This window comes from Lepidochelys kempii, chromosome 5 (genome assembly GCF_965140265.1).
Source record: "Lepidochelys kempii isolate rLepKem1 chromosome 5, rLepKem1.hap2, whole genome shotgun sequence".
NCBI classification, from domain to species: domain Eukaryota; kingdom Metazoa; phylum Chordata; order Testudines; family Cheloniidae; genus Lepidochelys; species Lepidochelys kempii.
Window position 1 is genome coordinate 14,966,391 of NC_133260.1, and position 19,957 is coordinate 14,986,347.

At 44.6% G+C, this 19,957-nt stretch overlaps 1 protein-coding gene across 7 annotated transcripts in view; it reads left to right on the forward strand.

The window, feature by feature from the left end:
- CTIF (cap binding complex dependent translation initiation factor) overlaps positions 1–19,957 on the forward strand; it is a 347,267-nt gene that overhangs the window by 81,696 nt on the left and 245,614 nt on the right. For 5 of the 7 annotated variants that reach the window (XM_073343500.1, XM_073343502.1, XM_073343501.1 and 2 more), the window contains exons 2-3: positions 3,203–3,415; positions 11,201–11,284. In XM_073343500.1, coding sequence (XP_073199601.1) covers positions 3,236–3,415; positions 11,201–11,284 — 264 coding nt within the window. In that variant the 5' untranslated portion in view covers positions 3,203–3,235. The remainder of the gene's footprint in view (positions 1–3,202; positions 3,416–11,200; positions 11,285–19,957) is intronic. The other 2 variants (XM_073343503.1, XM_073343506.1) reach the window with 1 other exon arrangement.

Consider the following 19,957-nt stretch of genomic DNA (forward strand, 5'->3'; position numbering starts at 1 on the left):
ATAACAAGGGGGAAGGAACACAACCTAAAATAGGGAAAAACCAGGTTAAACAATATTTAGGTAAGTTTGATGTATTCAAGTCAGGAGGGCCTGATGGAATTCATCCTCAGGTTTGTATTGAAATCGCTGAAGGAATCTTGGCACCTTTAGCAATTATCTTTGAGAACTCATGGAGGATGGGTAAAGGTCCAGAAGATTGGAGATGGGCAAACATAATACCTCTCTTTATACAGGGGAATGAAGAGGACCCGGGGAATAATAGACTAGTCAGTCTAACTTCCATACCTGGAAAGATACTGGAATAAATTATTGAATAATCAGTTTGTGAGCACCTGGAGGATAAGAGTTATAAGGAATAGCCAGCATGGATTTGTCAAAAACAAATTTTGCCAAACTAACTCAATTTCTTTTGTTGACAGGGTTACCAGTCTAGTGAATAGGATGAAACAGTAGATGTGATATATCTTGATTTGTAGTAAGGCTTTTGACACAGTTTCACATGACATTCTCATAAGCAAACTAGGGAAATAGGATCTAGATAAATTCATTATAAAGTTGGTGCACAACTGCTTGAAAGACCATTCTCAGAGCATAGTTATCAATGGTTTGCTAACAAAGTGGGAGGACATATCTAGTGAGGTTCTGCAGGGGTCTTTCCTGAGTCTGGCACTATTCAATATTTAAATTAATGATTTGGATGATGGAGTAGAGAGTATGCTTATAACATTTGCATATGACACCAAACTATGAAATGCTACAAGCACTTTGGAGGACAGGATTAGAATTCAAAATGATCTTCATAAATTGAAAAATTTGTCTGAAATAAGATGAAATTCAATACAGACATGCAAAGTACTACACTTAGGGAAAAAAATCAAAAGCACAATTACAAAATGAGGAATGACTAGCTAGATGATAGTACTGCTGAAAAGGATCTCAGGGTTACAGTGAACCACAAATTGCGTATGAGTGATATAACAATGTGATGCAGTTGTGAAAAAAGCTAATCTACTTCTGGGCGTGTAGTAACAGAAGAGTCGCATGTAAGACATGGAAGGTAATTGGCCTGCTCTATTTGGCACTGGTGAGGCCTCTGCTGGAGTACTGGAAAACTGTTTTGGATACCACACTTTAAAAAGGACGTGGACAAGTTGAAAAGAGTCTAGAGGAGAGCAACAAAAATTATAAAAAGTTTAGAAAGCCTGACCTCTAAGGAAAGATTGAAAGAATTTCGCATGTTTAATCTAGAGAAATGACAGCTGAGGGGGGGACATGATAGTATTCAAATATGTAAAAGGTTGCCAAAAAGAGGTTGGTGATCAACTGTTCTCCATGTCCACTGAGGATAGAACAAGAAGTAATTGGCTTAGTTTGCAGCGTGGGAGATTTAGGTTATATATTAGGTTATATAAACTTTCTAATTATAAGAGTAATTAAACACTGGAACATATTACTTAGGGAGGTTGTGAAATCCCCATCACTGGATGATTTTAAGAACAGTTTAGACAAATGCTTGTCAGGGATGGTCTAGTCTGCCTCAGCATGGGGGGAGGGGAAGACTAAAGGACCTCTTGAGGTCCCTTCCGGCCCTGCATTTCTATGATTCTATCCTATATGGCAAATCTTGTTTCTATCACAAAGATGGACTTAAAGGCAAGGATGCAGGGCATTTCTCTGTGTGGAAATGAGAGGCTGTGAAATCAACAACTCCTTCAGAGCAGATTTATCTGCTGTCTAGAAATCAGCAAACTCAGGAATGATTTTATGAATAAGTAGCACCAACCTCAAATTAAATCCACAGTTTCCTCATGGGACCTTCAAGTCAGGCTGCGACTGGAGGTGCACTGTACAATGGGATAAATATATGGTATGCCCCATCGTGTATAACATGAAGGCTTGATTTGTGAGCAGAGCTAAGTGTCCTGAACTTCCATTAACTTCACCATTCAGTGCCATTCCAGCACAGGCTAGGAACAAAACTATCACCACCAATGAACAAGGTTTTATGTGTAAAGGGGATTGTGTGTTCTTTCTCTGGAGACAGCAATAAATTGCTTACCTCCTAGTGCAGCTCTGGTGTGTAAGTTCAGACTGAGACTAATGAGATCCAAACCACCCACTGCTTTCCCCTGTGGTTTCCAGCAAATGGGCTCATGAAGAAATTGGGTTTTTTTTCCCCTCTAATAATTAAATTTTTAGCTACCAACAACATGCAAAATAGAACCCATGTTGACCTTTCTGTTCCGTTGCACTCACCACATCTTTGACCATCTCCTGGCTGTTCCACTTGCCGTCACAGATGCTGAGGTAGCATTTTGTTTTCTACCACTATACTATAGATTCCTTTAATTATGTGTGCTCCCCCGGGACTCCTCACATTCCTGTGTGTCATTCCCAGCTGTGACCTGGTGCCATGTTGTCCATTTGTCAGCAGTACAACTAGAATAGTAATGAATGTGCTCTTCATCACTTCAGCTGTACTGTACATAGACCCTTATAGGAGAAGGTGCTGTAATGACAAGTTTGAACTTAAACCTTTGTCAGCATTTCTTTCTTTGGATCTGGGTAATACATTATTGACTAGATTGTGCCAGACAGGCACAGAGGGGTGACTATGTTTTCAGCTTTCCAGTAGGGAAGAAAAAAAAAAGCATTTCTAGCCTTTTTCCTTCACTTTCTTTGTTCTGTATTGAAATTTATAATTGTCACTGCTTCGCCTTTCTAGCAGTCCTTGTTTGGTACTGGTTCAGTGCTGCAAAGAGCAGTTTCAGGCCAGTGTATCTTTCACTGCTAGGTTATGGAGAATAGCATTCTGGATCTTCTGCTTTAGAACATGTGTGTCTGCCACTCGAGTTTTTGTGAAGGAAAGATTTGAGTAGCATTAAGGCTTACGTTCTCTTTTAGCCCTGCTGTTGGAAGTTCGTGTAACTGTAAACACAGGAGCATTCAACAGAAGGCACTGTACTCACTAACCAGTATATTGGGGCTTTGGTACATTGCTTCTGTAACTGGACTTCTTTTTGTACTTAATAGGTGTTCTGAAATATGAAGGCGCATGCTTGTGACTGTCACCTAAGGGAGAATGCAGTGTGTGTGTGTGTTACATGTGTTTGTGAGTGTGTATGTAAAGTATTTTGCTTGTCAGACTTGTGGCTTTATGCAGCAGACAAGGAATTAATTTGTATTTTCTCTCTTTTCCCAGGCCCCCTCCATTCTCAGTTCCTTCCCTGGAGTGATGGAAAGCTCCTCTGTGGCCTCTGCCTCCTCTGAGGCAGGGAGTAGCCGATCTCAGGAAATCGAAGAGCTGGAGAGGTTCATTGACAGCTACGTCCTTGAGTACCAAGTCCAAGGTCTGCTGACCGACAAAACGGAAGGGGACGGGGAGAGTGAGAAAACGCAGTCCAACATCTCGCAGGTTAGTGCAGCTGAACATGAGGAGTTAAACCAAGATGCGGGGTCACCATGAAATGGTGTCCTGCTCTCTAAGAGATGGGCTGTTGGGTTGGATACATATTATGTGCATTTAGCTAAGTGGGCATCTACAGATCTTGGCAGTGAAGGGTGTGGGGGATAGTGCACTGGCAGATTCTTGCTCCTTGAGATGGCTAGTAAAGATCTTTTGTCAATTACATTCTTCAGCAGAGGTTCCCAAAATAGCCCTAATGTTTTAGCTTCTGTAGAAACACCTCTGAGTTTCAATTTGAAGAGAAATTCTGTCTTCTCATAAATATCAGCTCTCAGGGCACAAAGGGCTGGAGTTTCTGCTCTGATGAACTGGGGCTGGGAATTGCTGCTCCTACTGGTGGGAGGAAGAAGAAAATCTGTGCGCATGGAAGATAGAGTGGAGAGCTGGCTTCTGTGGCTCAGATCAGCAATCTGCTGCTCTGATGGAGTTGTTAGGAAGGAGTGACTGCTCTGTACTGCAAGTGGGTGCTTTGTTAGATTACAGAGGGGGCCAAGAGAGTGATACTTTTGCAAGGAACTATGCAATTCCCTTCCCGCCCCTACTCATTGCACCACCAGCAAAAACACAGCGACCCACGCCCCGTATGGACTGTTTTGTCTTGACCTGTCTGAATGGGATGTGTTGCAGTAACACTGGCTGAGGGATATTAAGCTTGGCAGAGGTGCTGACTTTCTATTGTGCCGGGGGGTGCTCGGCCCCTGCTCCGCCCCAGATCCTGTCCCCGCTTCACCCCTTCCCCCAAAGCCCAACCCTTCCTCTTCCTGCCGCCGCTCCACCCCCGCCCCACCTCTTTCTTTCCCATCCTGTTCTGCCCCCTCCCCGGAGCATGCCCCGCCTTTGCTCCTCCCCTTTCCCCCTCCCAGTGCCTCCTGCACACCGCTGAACAGCTGATCACAGCAGGTGGGGAGAGCTGGGGGGAGGGGGCGGAGCTGATTGGGGGGCTGCTGGTGGTTGCTCAGCTCCCACCTTTCTTTTTCCCCGTGGGCGCTCCAGCCCGGGAGCACCCCCGGAGTCAGCACCCCTGAAGTGTGGTGATGTGTTGAGCAATTGAAAAGTGCTTGTTAGAACCTAAAGACCTGTGCTGCATTGATTCTAAGGGTAGCTCCCACTGATATTTGGAGCACACTGATTCATGATCAAATGCAGCACATGGCCCAGAAACCTCCATAAATGGATGCGTATGGCTGCTGCTCATTCATTGACCTGCGGGCTTATTGCAAAATTGCCATTTTTTGCTAAAAGACACCTGATATATTTCTGGTTTGGAAGGGTGCAAAGGCCCAGGAGAGAGGGATTGTCTAAGGGAGGAATGGTTTGGGGTTGTCAGTGGAAGGGGTACAACTAGAAATAAAACTAGAAAGTTACATACTAGGGATGTAATTTTTAAAATGGACAATTTGGGCTGAACGTCATAAAAAACGAGAGCTGTCTCCTGAGCGAAATTGTTGGTTTGTGCTACCTTGGGCTAGGCGCATTCCGAACATGTAAAATGGTAGAGATACGTTTGAGAGGAAGGATGGTCCAGTGGTTAGGGCGCTAGACTAGACCTGGGTTCAAGTCCTTGCTGTGTCACAGGCTACCTGTATAGCCTTGGGCAAATCACTCTGTGTCTCAGTTCCCAATCTGTACAATGGGAACAGTAGCACTTCACTGCCTCACAGGGATGCTGTGTGAATAAATGCATGAGAGATTGTGAGGCGCTCAGATGCTCTAGAGAGAGGGCCTATGTAAGTACTTAAGACAGTACACAGATGCAGTCCCTGCCCCTAAGGCCATATCTTTAACTATTGGTACTGCCCTCAATTTAATTTAAAACTGAAAATGGATTTAAGCATCCAGTTTCATACCTAGGTTTGGAGCTGGATATTGAATACACCAAGGTCAAGGTGTGTTTGAGTCCCTTTCTTTGTTACAGTCATCATTTTTGTATTGCAGTAGCTCCTAGGAGCCCCTGTCATGGACCGGGACCCCATTGTGCTAGGCGCTGTACAAACAGAACAAAAAGACAGTCTGTGTGCCAAACATGATTTATTTAAAAATAATCCTTTTGGATGCATGGGAGAGTGTACTGTCAGGAGAAATCCCACCCTGGCAGAGGGATGGAATAGAAGACACATTCCAATCTTTAACTGCTCTGATTTCTGTGAGCCTTCCAGTCATCATAGAAAGACTTGGTCTTGTTGTTCCACTCTGTGCATTTGTTTGCTTCCATGATTGACTTTTCTTTCTGTAGCTTGTATTTAGCTTTTCTGCTGTGCCTGAGGCCATGGTGGCTACTCACATCGAAACCCAAAGTGCAGCAGGAGTCAGGGTGGAAGGGTTTTGTTTTGGTTGTGTGTCCATGCCTCTCACAGTGAGGTCACTAGAAGTCCTGAATCACCAGGGGACCAGTCTTATTTAATATTTTCATTCATGATCTTGGCATGAAAAGTGGGAGTGTGCTAATAAAATTTGCAGATGATGCAGAGTTGGAAAGTATTGCCAATATGGAGAAGGACTGGAATATCCTACAAGAAGATCTGGAGGACCTTGAAAACTGGAATAATAGAAATGGGATGAAATGTAATAGTGCAAGGTTATGCATTTAGGGACTAATAACCAGAATTTTTGCTATAAACTGGGAGCATATCAATTGGAAGAGACAGAGGAGGAGAAAGACCTGGGTGTATTGGTCGATCACAGGATGTCTCTGAGCTGCCAATATGATGCAGCCCTGAAAAAGACTAATCCACTCCTGGGATGCATCAGGCGAGGTATTTCCAGTAGAGAGAGGGATGTGTTATTACCATTATATAAGGCATCATCTGGAATACTGTGTGCAGTTTTGGTCTCCCATGTTTAAGAAAGATGAATTCAAATTGGAACAGGTGCAGAGAAGGGCTACTAGGATGATCAGAGGAATGGAAAAGCTACCTTATGAGAGGAGACTAAAGGACCTTGGCATGTTTAGCCTAACCAAACAAAGGCTGAGTGGAGGTATGATTGCTCTGTATAAACACATCAGGATAAATACCAGGGAGGGAGTGGAGTTATTTAAGTTAAGTTCCAATGTTGACATGAGAACAAATGGATATAAACTGGCCATCAACAAGTTTAGGCTTGAAATTAGATGTAGGTTTCTAACCACTGGAGGAGTAAGGTTCTGGAACAGCCTTCCAAGGAGAGCAGTGGGGGCAAAAAACCTAACTGGCTTCAAGACTGAGCTTGATAAGTTTATGGAGGGGATGGTATGATGAAACTGCCTACAATGGCATGTGGCCCATCTGCAACTGCTAGTAGTGAATATCTCCATGGCCAGAGATGGGCACTAGATGGGGAAGGCTCTGAGTTACTACAGAGAATTCTTTCTCAGGTGTCTGGCTGGTGGGTCTTGCCAACATGCCCATGATCTAACTCAGAGGTGGGCACACTATGGCCCGCGGGCCACATCCAGCCCGCAGGGCCCCTGAGCTCCTGGCTGGGGAGGCTAGCCACCGGCCCCTCCCCTGCTGTTCCCCACCCCGCAGCCTCAGCTCACTGCGCTGCCAGCGCTCTGGCTTGCCACTCCTGCTGGGCAGCGCGGCGGTGTGGCTGGGTCCGGCACGGTAAGGGGACAGGGAGCAGTGGGGGTTGGATGGTTTGGTGGGGGGGAGCAGTCAGGGGACAAGGAGCAGGGAGTGGTTGGATAGGCGTGGGAGTCCCGTGGGCCTGTCAGGGGGTGGGGGTATGGATACGGGTCGGGGCAGTCAGGGGAACAAGGAGCAGGGTGGATTGGATAGGGCAAGGGGTTCCAGAGGGGGCAGTTAGGAGCAGGGGGTCCCGGGAGGGGGTGGTCAGCGGACAAGGAGCAAGGGAAGTTGGATGGGTCGGGGATTCTGAGGGGGGCAGTCAAGGGGCGGGAAGTGGGAGGGGGCAGATAGGGGGCAGTGGCCCGGCTGTTTGGGGAGGCACAGCCTTTTCTACCTGGCCCTCCATATAGTTTTGCAACCCCGATGTGGCCCTCGGGCCAAAAAGTTTGCCCATCCCTGATCTAACTGCTCACCATATTTGGGATTAGGAAGGAATTTTCCCTCAGGTCAGGTTGGCAGAGACCCGGGTGGGTTTTCACCTATGGGCGCAGGTCACTTGCGATTGAAACTAATGTAAATGTTGGATTCTCTGTAACGTGAAGACATATAATCATGATTTGAGGACGTCAGTAACTCAGCCAGATGTTTTGGGTCTATTACAGGAGTGGGTGGGTGAGGTTCTGTAGCCTGTGATATGCAGGAGATCAGACTACTTGATCACAAATGGCCCTTTCTGGCCTTAAAGTCTGGGTCTTTTTCCAGTTTTCCACGTCTTCAAAGGATGTGCAGGCTTCCCATCCTGGTGGAGGTTCAGGAAGCGATTTAGTAACGTATTGGGCGTTTGTAGTTCGGTTTGCCAGCTTGTCTCACAGAATAGTCTGTGTCGGTAGTGAACCGACAGTGAAAGCAATGTTTGTGCTGCTGCATTTTATAGGAGGGGCTGCTTTTGCAGAGATGTGATCTTGGAAGTCAAATGGCTTTCAAACACCAATAAAAAGACAGCTCTCTCTCTCCGCGTGGAAGTGCCTTTTAAAGAGCCCTGCTGTGGTGACAGCCCAGAGAGACTTGTTTCCTTTGTGACTGATGTTGGATCATGAGTGAATAACAGCAAGGGACCATGCACTGGGAGGTGCATTGGCATTTTCCTGCTCAGAATGCAATGCAGGGAGCAGGGATGGCAGAGCTGCTCTAGAGACTTCCTTACACCCCTAATCTGTCCCATCGAGTTGAGCTGGGTTGGGTTGGGCTGGGAGTTGGTCACTTTTAACTATAGTTTCAAAGAGGAACATAGGGTTGGTTAGATTCTGCATCTTGTTCTGCTTTTACATGGTGCCTATCACGTTATATCCTGGGGGAAGATATGTGCAGAAACCAAGCCAGTGACAATTGTAGGCCCAGTGGCTCAGAAGGAAGCAGCTGTTCTGTCAACAGGAAAAATCGGGAGAATGAGGGTTGACATACCAAAATAACTCAAAGTGAACTGACCTGATGAGAAAGGCCTTGATGACTGTTATAGAGGGACTTGGGCAAATGTGCCCAGGGAGACAGTTCCATAGAGAGGAGGTGGTCTGTGAACTGAGAAGGCCCCACCTTGAGCCAGATGTGCTCAAGGACCATTATGAAGGATATGATTGTGAAATGATTCTGTGTTGTAGCCAGCAGTGAAAGGAGGTCGGGGAGAATAGGAGCTTGAATTCCCTCCCTGTGTCCTGTCGCTGTTTCACTTATGAAACAATATCCAATAAGCACCAGCCGTGGCTCTGAATGAGGACTGGAGTTTTTAATAATGGACAGTATAAGAGCTCAGATCTCCACAGGTTTCAATGTAAAGGAGGCATTTGTCCATAGCACCTCTTATTCACAAAACTATTCATGGCTCCTTAGACCACCCAAGCAATAGGCTCCACTATGTTATATGGGCAGCATCTGTAGACGGGGAAGGAGAGAAGCAGAATGGGGCTGTGGTGCAGCTTCACGAGAATGACTGAGCGTGCTTGGGAGCCCAAGGAGGAGGATTCGTCTATTGACTTAGCTACTGCCTCTCAAGGGGTTGAATTTACTGTAGTGATGGAAAAAACCCTTCCATCACTGTAGCAAGCATCTACACTACTGCGGCATACGTGCAGCACAACCATGGTAGCACTTGTAGTGTAGACATAGCCTTAGACTATATTTTTGGGCAAGTCACTTGTACTCTCTGTGCCTCAATTCTCAATGAGTTTAATAATGTTTTCCTTCCCAACAGAGGTATTGTGAGGGTAAATTCATTCACTGACATGTCTGAAGTGCTCAGATAGTACAGTGATGGAGGATATTTACTATAAGTCCCTAGAAAGGGGAGGAAGTGTTAAATGCTACTGTGTATCATGAATTGGCTCTAGTCTCCATTTCCTTACCCTAGCCCTTGAAGTCCTACAGCAGTGGCATTTCTGCCAGTGGGGCACTTGGGATGCTGCTCCGGTCAGAAGAAAACAAGAGAGAATAAAGTGAGAGTAAAATAAATGTAACTTCTGCTTAATTTGTGCCAGGACTTGGCAGTTCATAGCCCCGGCACCTCTCGGCTTGGCAGTTCATAGCCCCGGTAACTCTGGGCTTGCTGCATCAGTTATGAATGTAAAAAAATTGCTTGAGCCCCAGCACCTAATTGCTTGAGCCCCAGCAGTATGCCGCTTGCAGCTGTTAATATAACAGAATAGCTGTCCCATAAGACAGGTTTCAGAGTAGCAGCCGTGTTAGTCTGTATCCGCAAAAAGAAAAGGCATCTGATGAAGTGAGCTGTAGCTCACGAAAGCTTATGCTCAAATAAATTGGTTAGTCTCTAAGGTGCCACAAGTCCTCCTTTTCTTTGTCCCATAAAGGTATTCATTCCAGGGCTGCTGTTTCTGTGCCTCAGATTGCTAAGGGGATACATGCATAATTCCAGCAGAAGGTTTTCCAGTAAATCAGTAACAAGACTTCACTGAAATGTTGAACAGCCACAGCAGTGCCCTTAATAAATAAGCACAGGCACAGTTAAGGTCAATTATAATAACCTACCTAAAATGTTGACCAGGTGTTGCCACTGCCAGGAGGGTGAGATCTTATATACAGGTCACTTTTGAAGTGGCTGTTTCTAATATTGGCCCTTCATGTTTTGTGGCCTTGTCCTCATCAATCCTTAAATGGTCAGATTAATTCCTGTTTCTACTTGTGTGGAATTCACTTACTCCTTGCTTTGTGCATCAGCCTCTGTGATGTCATCAGCAGAGTAAATAGCTCTAGAATAACATTTACCTCAAGTTGGAGCAGCAGAGAGAGCTCAGTAATGGGGCGGGGTAACAATTTTCCATCCCAACTGTTCTTTGACAGAAAATTGGGTTTTTCATGAAACGTGTCTAGTTTCAGCAGAAAACGCCAGGTTTTCTTTGAAAAAACAAATGCTCCAAAACTTAAGTACTTCAGTTTGGATATCATGCTCTGGTGCCTCATGAGAAGTCATAGTTCAGTTTTCTCATGTTCACGTTATCTGCTATGGGTTGGTCTTCCCACCTGGGCTACATCTCTTATGATGCACTACTGCAAGATACTCGCTGGGGCCAATCATCTCTCACCATGAGGGGAGACCACTGTTCATCATGGCAGATGTAGTCCAGTCAAGTAACTTGGCCTGTAGAGAAGAATGGGAGCACGAGGCACCACGGCAGCATTTTTGGATCAAAATATCTCAATTTTCAGCTGAAATATTCTGTTTTTTTATTTTTTGCTGAAAAGTCAACTTTTTTATGGAAAATTTCCTTTTTTTTTTCTTTTTTCATTTTTGGCAAAAGATTTTTCATGAAAAAAGTGCATTTTCTGATCAGCAGTGTCTTTTGTGAACAGTCCCTCTTGCCAAACATGAACACGTCAGTACCGTAGAGTTTCCTTGGGTTCCAAGAACATAGAATATCAGAGTTAGAAGGGACCTCAGGAGGTCATCTAGTCTAACCCTCTGCTCAAAGCAGGACCAATCCTCAATTTTTGCCCCAGATCCCTATATGGCCCCCTCAAGGATTGAACTCACAATCCTGGGTTTAGCAGGCCAATGCTCAAACCACTGAGCTATCCCTCCCCCCAGTCTGATGGTGTTTTGCTAGACGCAGGGGTTTGATTTGACAGTTTTCCCAACTTAGCTATTATTTTACACAATGCCTTTCTATCCTTTTTGCAGTGGACAGCGGATTGTAGTGAGCAGCTGGATGACAGCTGTTCCTCATCGAGAGGAAAGGGCTTACCGTCTCACGAACACAATCAGGTAGGGAACGTGCTTAGCTCTTCCTGTCAAAGCTCTTGCTCTTTTAACTCAGGGTCACTGAGCCTTGGTGTTGTCAGCATTCACTTTCCTAGAGGTAAGAGATGATTCCTGGAGTCTGCGGTGACTCCTCAGTTAAGGAGGAGGAATAGCAGTGGAAGCAGATAGTGAGAATTGAATATGGAGGTTCCCAGATCCTTGGAAGAAGAGTTTTTGGGCTATAATGACTTAGATAGGCCAGGACACTAGCTCCTTTGAGCATTGTACCTCCCTTAGCACTCATACAGGAGCTGTACTGTACCACTTGGTCATTGTTGATTGGTGTATTATCAGGCTTGAAATGAAGCTTTAGACTTTGCGTTCTGAATCCTGGAAACTAGACATGGGAAAGACCTATTGAATCATCTAGTCCATCCAGTAGCAAGGGAAGATTATGTGTTTGGTGTGTAGGTGTGGGTGGAGTAGGAGGCATGGATTTCATTTCTTATCACTATCCAGTCTGAAATTCTGTTTCATCCCTCTTCTCCACCTAAGGCAGCTGAGACCTTATCTTTTCACCCGCCCTGAAATAAATAGTCGATCAGGAAAAGCCAACCTTTCCTCTCCTAGCAAAAACCACTGTCAACGGAAAAGCTCCCCACTTGAAGACAGACCATTTTAAACAGAAATATATTTCTGTCCAGCAAAGGGCAGAGAGGGCTTGGAGGGTGCTGTTGATTCATGGAGAGCTTTTTAAGAAAAGCCCCGTGAGATAGCAACTCACAGTGTCAAAGTCAGATTGAATATGTGAACTAAAATTCAGGTATGGGAGTCTTGTGTACAGCATGTTTCAGAGTAAGAGCCGTGTTAGTCTGTATTCGCAAAAAGAAAAGGAGTACTTGTGGCACCTTAGAGACTAACCAATTTATTGCATGCTTTGTGTGTATAAAAAGATCTTCTACACTTTCCACAGTATGCATCCGATGAAGTGAGCTGTAGCTCACGAAAGCTTATGCTCAAATAAATTGGTTAGTCTCTAAGGTGCCACAAGTCCTCCTTTTCTTTTTGTGTACAGCATGTGAAAGTATGTGCCAGCTGATATGTTTACTGCAATGTAAGGATCGTGTTCTAGGAAGAAAGAAGAGACTGAGTTAAATATCCATGTGGGCGAAGTCTGTGGAGGTTAGATCACAAACCCATCATAGCCATGTGTTGTAAAGTAGATGCACTAGTGAAAGCAGAGTACAAGGTGGGGGGAGGGATAGCTCAGTGGTTTGAGCATTGGCCTGTTAAACCTAGGGTTGAGAGTTCAATCCTTGAAGGGGCCATTTAGGAATCTGGGGTAAAAATTGGGGATTGGTCCTGCTTTGAGCAGGGGGTTGGACTAGATGACCTCCTGAGGTCCCTTCCAACCCTGATATTCTATGATCTGTGTATACAGTGAACAGGAGGGTAAAGTTCCGTACTGGCACACACATGGTTTCCTGCCTATTACTTTCCTTCCTCACTTATGTGAGAGGGCCCAAGACTGAGGCAGCAGAAGAGTTTAATAAGTAGCTCCAGAGAGAGCATGTCCCACTAGTCAGGGCTTCTGAAGCAAAATGTTGCAGTGCTGGAAGTAGCAGCATTCTTTCTATTTTGGCATATGGATAAATCAGCACTCCCATCTCCTGCTGGCAGTTCCCCCTGGGCATCACTCATCACCAGCCAAAACAGGAAAGCAGGTCGTCTCGGAACCGTGGCAGCTGTTGTGGGACTGGAGCATTTTACAGTGGTACGGTGTAAAATGAGCTCGGTACGTGAATTGCAAGAGCACTATGAACAAAGCATCTGGAAAATAAGAGCTGAGGTTGAATTCATAATTTAAAAAAAAAAAAGAATTCTCCAGCGTCAGCCAATTCTGTCTTAGCCACTAGTTACCAAACTGTGCTCAACAGGGCGCTGGGGGGTGATTCTCTGGTTACTGTCTGGTGATGTGGTGGTGGCTCTTTTCAGCTCTTTCTACAGGTATTCGAGCTGTGAACGAGGAGCTAACCGAGCTTTATCCATTAGGGGCTGGAAGGATTGGGAACAGAGCCACTCTGTGCTGCTATTTAGACAGAAAGATCTGAGGCAGCTGGGAAACCTATTCAGGGGAAGGGCACGAGAAGCACATGCATAGGATGACAGCAGACCACGTGTCAGCAAACCTGTTCAGGAAGAAGAGTTGGTAGAGGGAGAGGAAATGAGCAAAGTAAAACCTTTTTCAGTCAAGACTTTTTACTGAATTCAGGACAGTTAAAGGGATGTTTTCATGTGGACACTTTCATGTCCCTTTGACTGTCATGTGCAGAGGTTTGTAATAATCACCATTTGGAGCTTGCACAGTTGCCAGTGTAGGGGTAGGTGCTGGGGGCCTGTATGAATGGGAGGTGCCCGCAAGACACATCTCAGTAACAAGCCATGGTCCATGCTATCAGAAAGCTTGAGACACCCTGCTCTAACAGCAACCTGCACATGAAATTGTGTGTTGAGCACTGCATTGAGATGCAGAGCTATTTCTATTCTGTGTCCCTGTCTTGTCGCTGCTTCTTCCCAAACAGATCTGTATGATCTGGCCTTCTCACTCTCCACAGTGCTATAATTGTCTCCAACAGCCCACATCGTCACCTGTCCTCAGGATGGAAATTCCCATTTACATTCAGTTCTGGTGCTTGGATAGTCTCGATGATGGATGTTCTAGAAAAGCCTAAGAAAAATAGATACGCAAACCTACGTAAGAAAGGAAGATAAAACCCTGTCCCAAAGAGCTTTGTGATGCATAGCTCCACACCAGTCAGGAAGGAGTTAAAGAGTGGGCCACCAAAAGGGAGGATCCCTGCTTAGTGCAGGGTAGCACTCTGAAGGAGCAGGACTGCAGCTCAGAGCTCACTGACCCCCAGAAGAAGGGGTTGGTGACTGGAGAAACAGCTAGAGAGCTTGGCTGGATAGGACCACTCACCATTGAAAAGGGCTGGTACTTTTTTCTTTTGTTTGCTTTGGCTTCCTGATGGCCTAGGGCTCTCTTTTTTGTGGGCTGTAGGAGTAAGTGTCTTTTTGTTTGTATTACTTTAACTGTCCCATGCAGGGGCTCAGAGACCTCGAGCAGCACAGCTAGAGGGTTGTGCCCTGGACTCCAAGACAGAAGCAGTGTCCACCCCGTCCCCAGGGGAGTGCTAGAGTATTATAGTCTACTACAAGCTTACAGTGTGAAAGGAGACACTGTTCAGAGACTCAGCTACAGACACTTATTAAATCGAACTTATTAAACTGAAGGTGGTAAACATAACTATAGATTCAATATATGGTAGCTTTGATCTCTTTCCTTCTGGACTCTGTGAAATATTCAACAGTGATTCCTTGGTGAGATTTCCCTCCCCCCCACCTTTGAATCTGCTCTGAATGCTAACTCAGCCAGCTGCTTGAAATTCTGATTCAGGTCTTGCTGATTTCATTAAGCCTACTTGGATTGCTCAGAATATTAACAGGTTACTATTTTCTTATTCAAGAGTGTCTCAGGTTGGTTTCCCAAGCAGACTAATAGCAACCCGCTTGTCTGGTTCAGCTGATGGGCTGACATGAAGGGCTGCAGGTAGAGTGGAGGTCAGTATAAGGAATGCATTTCTTTTTCAAATTGGTCATCACAAACAGCGTTCATCTGACTTGTGTTTGGCATTTTTCGGGGAAGCGGTAAAGCTTTTTGATCTCGTCCAACAACGATCTTGTTTTGTATAAACGAATAACGTTCACATATGTCCAAGTTGTCCTTTTTGATCTGCTTCTCACTATTTTGGGTTCTCTCCCAGCCTGCATCAGAGCTAATAATTATCCCGCTCCCCATTCAGTTTGCTTTAAATATCAGTGACAAATTTTTCCTGGCACTGAAAAGGATCTGCCCGCTATTGTTCTTCCTTCCCTGTCAACAATCATCTCTTTATTACTGAGTTATCCTTAGAAAACTCTTGGTGAGGGTTGTGCTCCACTTACAGATGTTGGTTGTTGATTTTTACATGTAACTTTCAACATTTTAAACAGATTCATTCTTAAAATGTTGGTTTTAAATGTGAAATACAAATCACTATTAAAGCTGGCCATTAAATGTTTATTTCCCACAAAAAATGTTGATATTAACATTGAAATTTCTCTGAAACTTTTGGAGGGGTTTGTTGAAATACTGAAAAAAATCCGTTTTCTTCCAAGTTTTTTTCATTTTCAAAAAACCTTGTTGAAAATGGGCTCTCTTACTGCAAATTCCATTTTGATAGAAATGCCTTATTTTGGTTGAAAAAGCCCATTTTGAGCTAAGTATTTAGACGAGCTTTAGTCTCTATGCAAATGTGTGTTTGTAAACTGTTTTATCCTGTGTGCTGGGATCTTGTTAGACCTCAGGAGCAAGAAGGGTCTGACCTGGTAGGAAACCCTGAAGAAAAACCGAGGGTAGTGTAAGGTGTGTTTATGCAATAGGTGGCTCTCTTCCCTCTGAGTCAGTAGCAATTCAGAGCCAGATTTTCAAAGTTTTTTTGGTGCCTAAAGATGCAGGGGCCTAGAGGAGTTTTCAAAAGTGCCAAAAGCGGGTTAGGCACCTGAGTCCCTGAAAATTCTAATAGACATTTAACAACATCTTTAGGTACCTAAATATCTTTTGAAAATCTGACCCCCCCGGTGCTTCCAGGGGGGCAGTATACTTCTGGCAGTGCTTTTAAGAGGCCTGATTCTCCATTGCTGTGCGTCTTGTGTAATCTCTGTGCAAAATGATTGTAAAACAGTCGTGTGTGTGTGTGGAGAGTTCTAAGTTGGTATCATCTTGCACCCAGCTTGCATGCCTTCTGCACAGATGTAAGTGACAACTCAGGGTGTAAGGCAGTGGCAAATCTGGCCTAAGGTTCTTCCCGCTTATGATCATTAAAGAGCTTAGTAACATTTTCAAGTTAACTCCTGGTGTGCTCAATCAGATAATTGCATTCTGCTTATCTAAAATTCTCCCTGCAGTTTCAGTTGAATACAGCATTTGCTTCCTGACCTAGTTTGCTGCATGTTTCTGTGCCCTGCTAAACAGTATTTGAGTGGTGATCTCCTTATAGAGTCTGTATAGCACTTTGTGAGCCTCTGGGGTGAAAACCACTATATCACTGTATGTAAAATATCATCTTTGTGACACATTTCCAATGTAAATGAGGAAAGATTAGATAATTGAATAATTTTAATCTTTTTCAGTTGGAAAAAAAATGTAAAGAAAAGGCCTGCTGGGAAAATTATATAAAACACTTTATTTGTATTCCCCTGGTGAGGACTGTTGCAAATAGGAATCTCTTTGATGTATTTTTGAGAGGAATTCATTAAGTAGAAAGGCTTCTGAAAATGTATGTATTTTAAAAAAGTCCAGCAGAGATGTTCACACATGAAAGGACTGGTAACTGTGTGTGAAATGGGTCTTGTATGAGGGTTTGTTGGTATACATTTAGGATTGCCTCTTTCCTCCAGGTGGGGTAGAGACTTCTGCCACCTGTTGCATCTGTCATAAAGCTTAGACTGTCAGCTTTTGAAGGAGGGACTGACTTGATTTTGTAGCCTGTAGCACAAAGGGGACTTGATCCATGGTTGTGGACCCTACTTGCTATTGTAATTGAAATAGAAAATACTATTTTTTTCATGAGTGGTGTAACAATGAGTTGGTATCCTGAAAAGACTGACAAGACCCTCCTCTCCTCCTCCTGCTCAGTCTTGCCTTCTTGTTGTGGTTGGTGAGAGAGAGTTAGTAAGAGCAGACCTTTTCCTCGTATAACTTTCCAGTTACAGAAAATTCACATATTCACATAATGCTTCAGAATTCATACGTTGTAGATAGATTTCCAAACAATCACGCTTAAATGAGGGGGTGTGGGGTTTTTTGGAGTAGGTAACCATTTCTGTTCAGATTTATCTGCTCTATGAAAAAGGGCCTTAGTAATAGAATCACGGATAGCAGAACGGGAAAAGGCCTGTCATATGCTGAGCAGTCCATTCTGGTACTGTAGAACTGTTCCTTACTCTATACTTTTTTGTGCTGTTGTTTGTAAAGTGACAATGAAAAGAGATGACACTGGACAGTTTTCTTTGGCAATCGCAATTTGATCAAATGGCTGTAAGATTGTTATTTGAGTGGTCAGTGCTGGGTCACTACCTTGGGTGAAATGTACTGAAGCCTGTTTTAGATTATAAAGGTAAGGGGAGCAATAAGCATGGGAGGGGCCAAGACTATGAAAAGGGTTAGGAGAATTCGATTTATTCTTAAGCATTTTTATTGATTTAAATATCTACGGTTGTGGGAAATTTATGGGGGGGAGCAGACAATTGGGGAGCCAGGCAATAGTTTTTTAATGACACTAGACGTTGAGATTCAAAGATCTAAAGCTTTGTTTCCGTTACATCGCATGTCCAAATATACAAAGTAAATATCCTTAAATCAAACTCTAGTGCTCAAGCAGCATTTCTCTTACTTTAAACTAGAGTAAATTTCAGTTATTGTTGAGGGAAACACTTTTTCATCAATATGTGGATGTACCATGAAACTGACGTTTACAGACATTTACTGCTAAAAATCTAATCCTTCCAAACCTAAATACGAGTTATAATCCTAGCTCTGCCACTGACTCACTATGTGGGGCCATGGGCAAAAGTCTCTCAGCCTCTCTGAGCCTTACTTTCCTTGTCTGTAAAATGGACTGTGTAACAAAGTGGGAATTTTTGTAATATTTTTAAAGACTCCGGTATGTGCCTCAGTTTCCCCTGTACGTTGCATGGCTACCCTGTGCGAGGAGGAAGAAATTAAGCTTGCTGTCAGGGCAGACTAAAAGATATAAGTGTGTGTCACCCCCTTGTATGGATGGGATGAAAAGTCGTTAAGCAACTGGTTGAAACTGACTCAGATCAACAAGGGGGCCAGAGAAACAGTTCAAGCTCCAAGGACTAATGGAATTCTTTGCCTCTCAGCAGGGAAGCTGAGCAAAGAGCCTAGCTTGACAACAGAAGTCTGAGGGCTTGTCTACACTGGCAACGTTAAAGGAGGAGGCTCCGCTTGCTGCTCTCGCCTACAGGCATCACCCCTGCAACTCCCATTGGCTGCGGGTCCCAGCCAATGGGAATGTGGAGCCAGTGCTCGGGGCGGGGGCAGCATGCGGAGTCCCATGACCCCCCCCCTCTTAGGAGCTGGACCTGCGGGCCGCGTCTGGGATGCAGAGTGGTGCCATGACTTTTAACAGGTGTTCTGGTCAAAAACCGGACATCTGGCAACTCTAAGCCCTGTAGTGCGAGCCCAAATCAGTTAGCCTGGGGTGGGGTCTTTATTTTCAGTGTAGACATATCCTATCACTTTAAGGAGAATTTGCTACTCAGTGTAGGCCACTAAGGGCTCTCGGACTGTGCTTACCAGTCATGCATTTCTCATTGCACCGCTAAGTTAGCCATATGCACACTTTTACCATCAGGCAAAGAGGAAGCCTGTAGAAGATCCTGGGATGTCCTTATGTTGCATGCACATCTGGCAAATTCTTTTTTATTCTTTTTTAACGTGGAGTTTTAAAATCTGCATTAGAGCAGCAGAAAGAATCCTCTCTTGAGGAAGGAAGGTGAAGAGGATTAATTAGTTCATGTTGTAAAGTGCTCTGAGGATGAAAATTGATGTGTAAGTGCAATGGATTGTTTATTAAAATGGAAATATTAAACTTGCCAGCTAGTTTTCAGCGGACTGGCATTGGCAGTGTGGTACTGTGATTAGGGCCCTGTTAGGGGATTCCTGAGACCCAGGTTCTAGTCCTGCTTCTGCCACTGACTTATTGGGGGGCCCTGAGCTCCCCAGCTCTGTGCCTTAGTTCATCTATCCTTAAAATGGTGGCAGTGATATCCTTTGTAAAGCACTCTGGGATCTACTGATAGAAAGCACCATAAAAGACTGAACTGTTGTTATTGTTATTACTGTAACAAATAAAAGGCCACACTTAATACTTCTTGCAAGCATGGTGACCATCAAAGAAATAGCAACCATAGGGAAACTTTTGCAGTGCTGTCTGGGTGCGAGGTGGGGCTTGGTGACTTTCTAAAAGTGCAGATGGGCTTCTGAGTTTCAAGCCGATAATGTTGCTGTTAAGTTCTATTAGCTAGCTGCCCTTTTAGAGTGTGTTTATGCCCACAGGCCTGGCTATTTCTGTGGGGCTTGCAAGGCTTATTAGACTGGGGATTTGCAAGGCTATTTTGCAGGTCAGGATTCCTGCCTAGACGGAGTGCCACTACACCTCCACTGTCCCTTGCGGGTGTTGTGCCTCATCTCTCACAATGTGTTCCCAGCCTGAGGAGTATAGGTTTGCAAGGTTTAGAGAGGCAGCTGCCGTAGAGAGGTGGGGAGAGTGGGGGCTTTCAGGTGCAGTTCTTTTTGTATATGGGGAAGGCTGGGAAGCTGGGAGAAGGTTTAATTTCCTTTGGGGCAAGACAGCAAGGGATCACACAGGGAAGGGGGGATGGATTTAGATGTCACCCGGGATCAGTTTGGTGTTGTGAGACAGGGAGAAGGAGCAGAGAACTCTTGCCACAGTGACATGTTCCGGGGCTAGTGGCAGTCATGGCAGAGCCTTCCTGCAGTCAGGAGATTAATGCATATTGTTAAATTAATTTCCTCATAACAAAAACCCTGTATGTGGAACTTTGTCT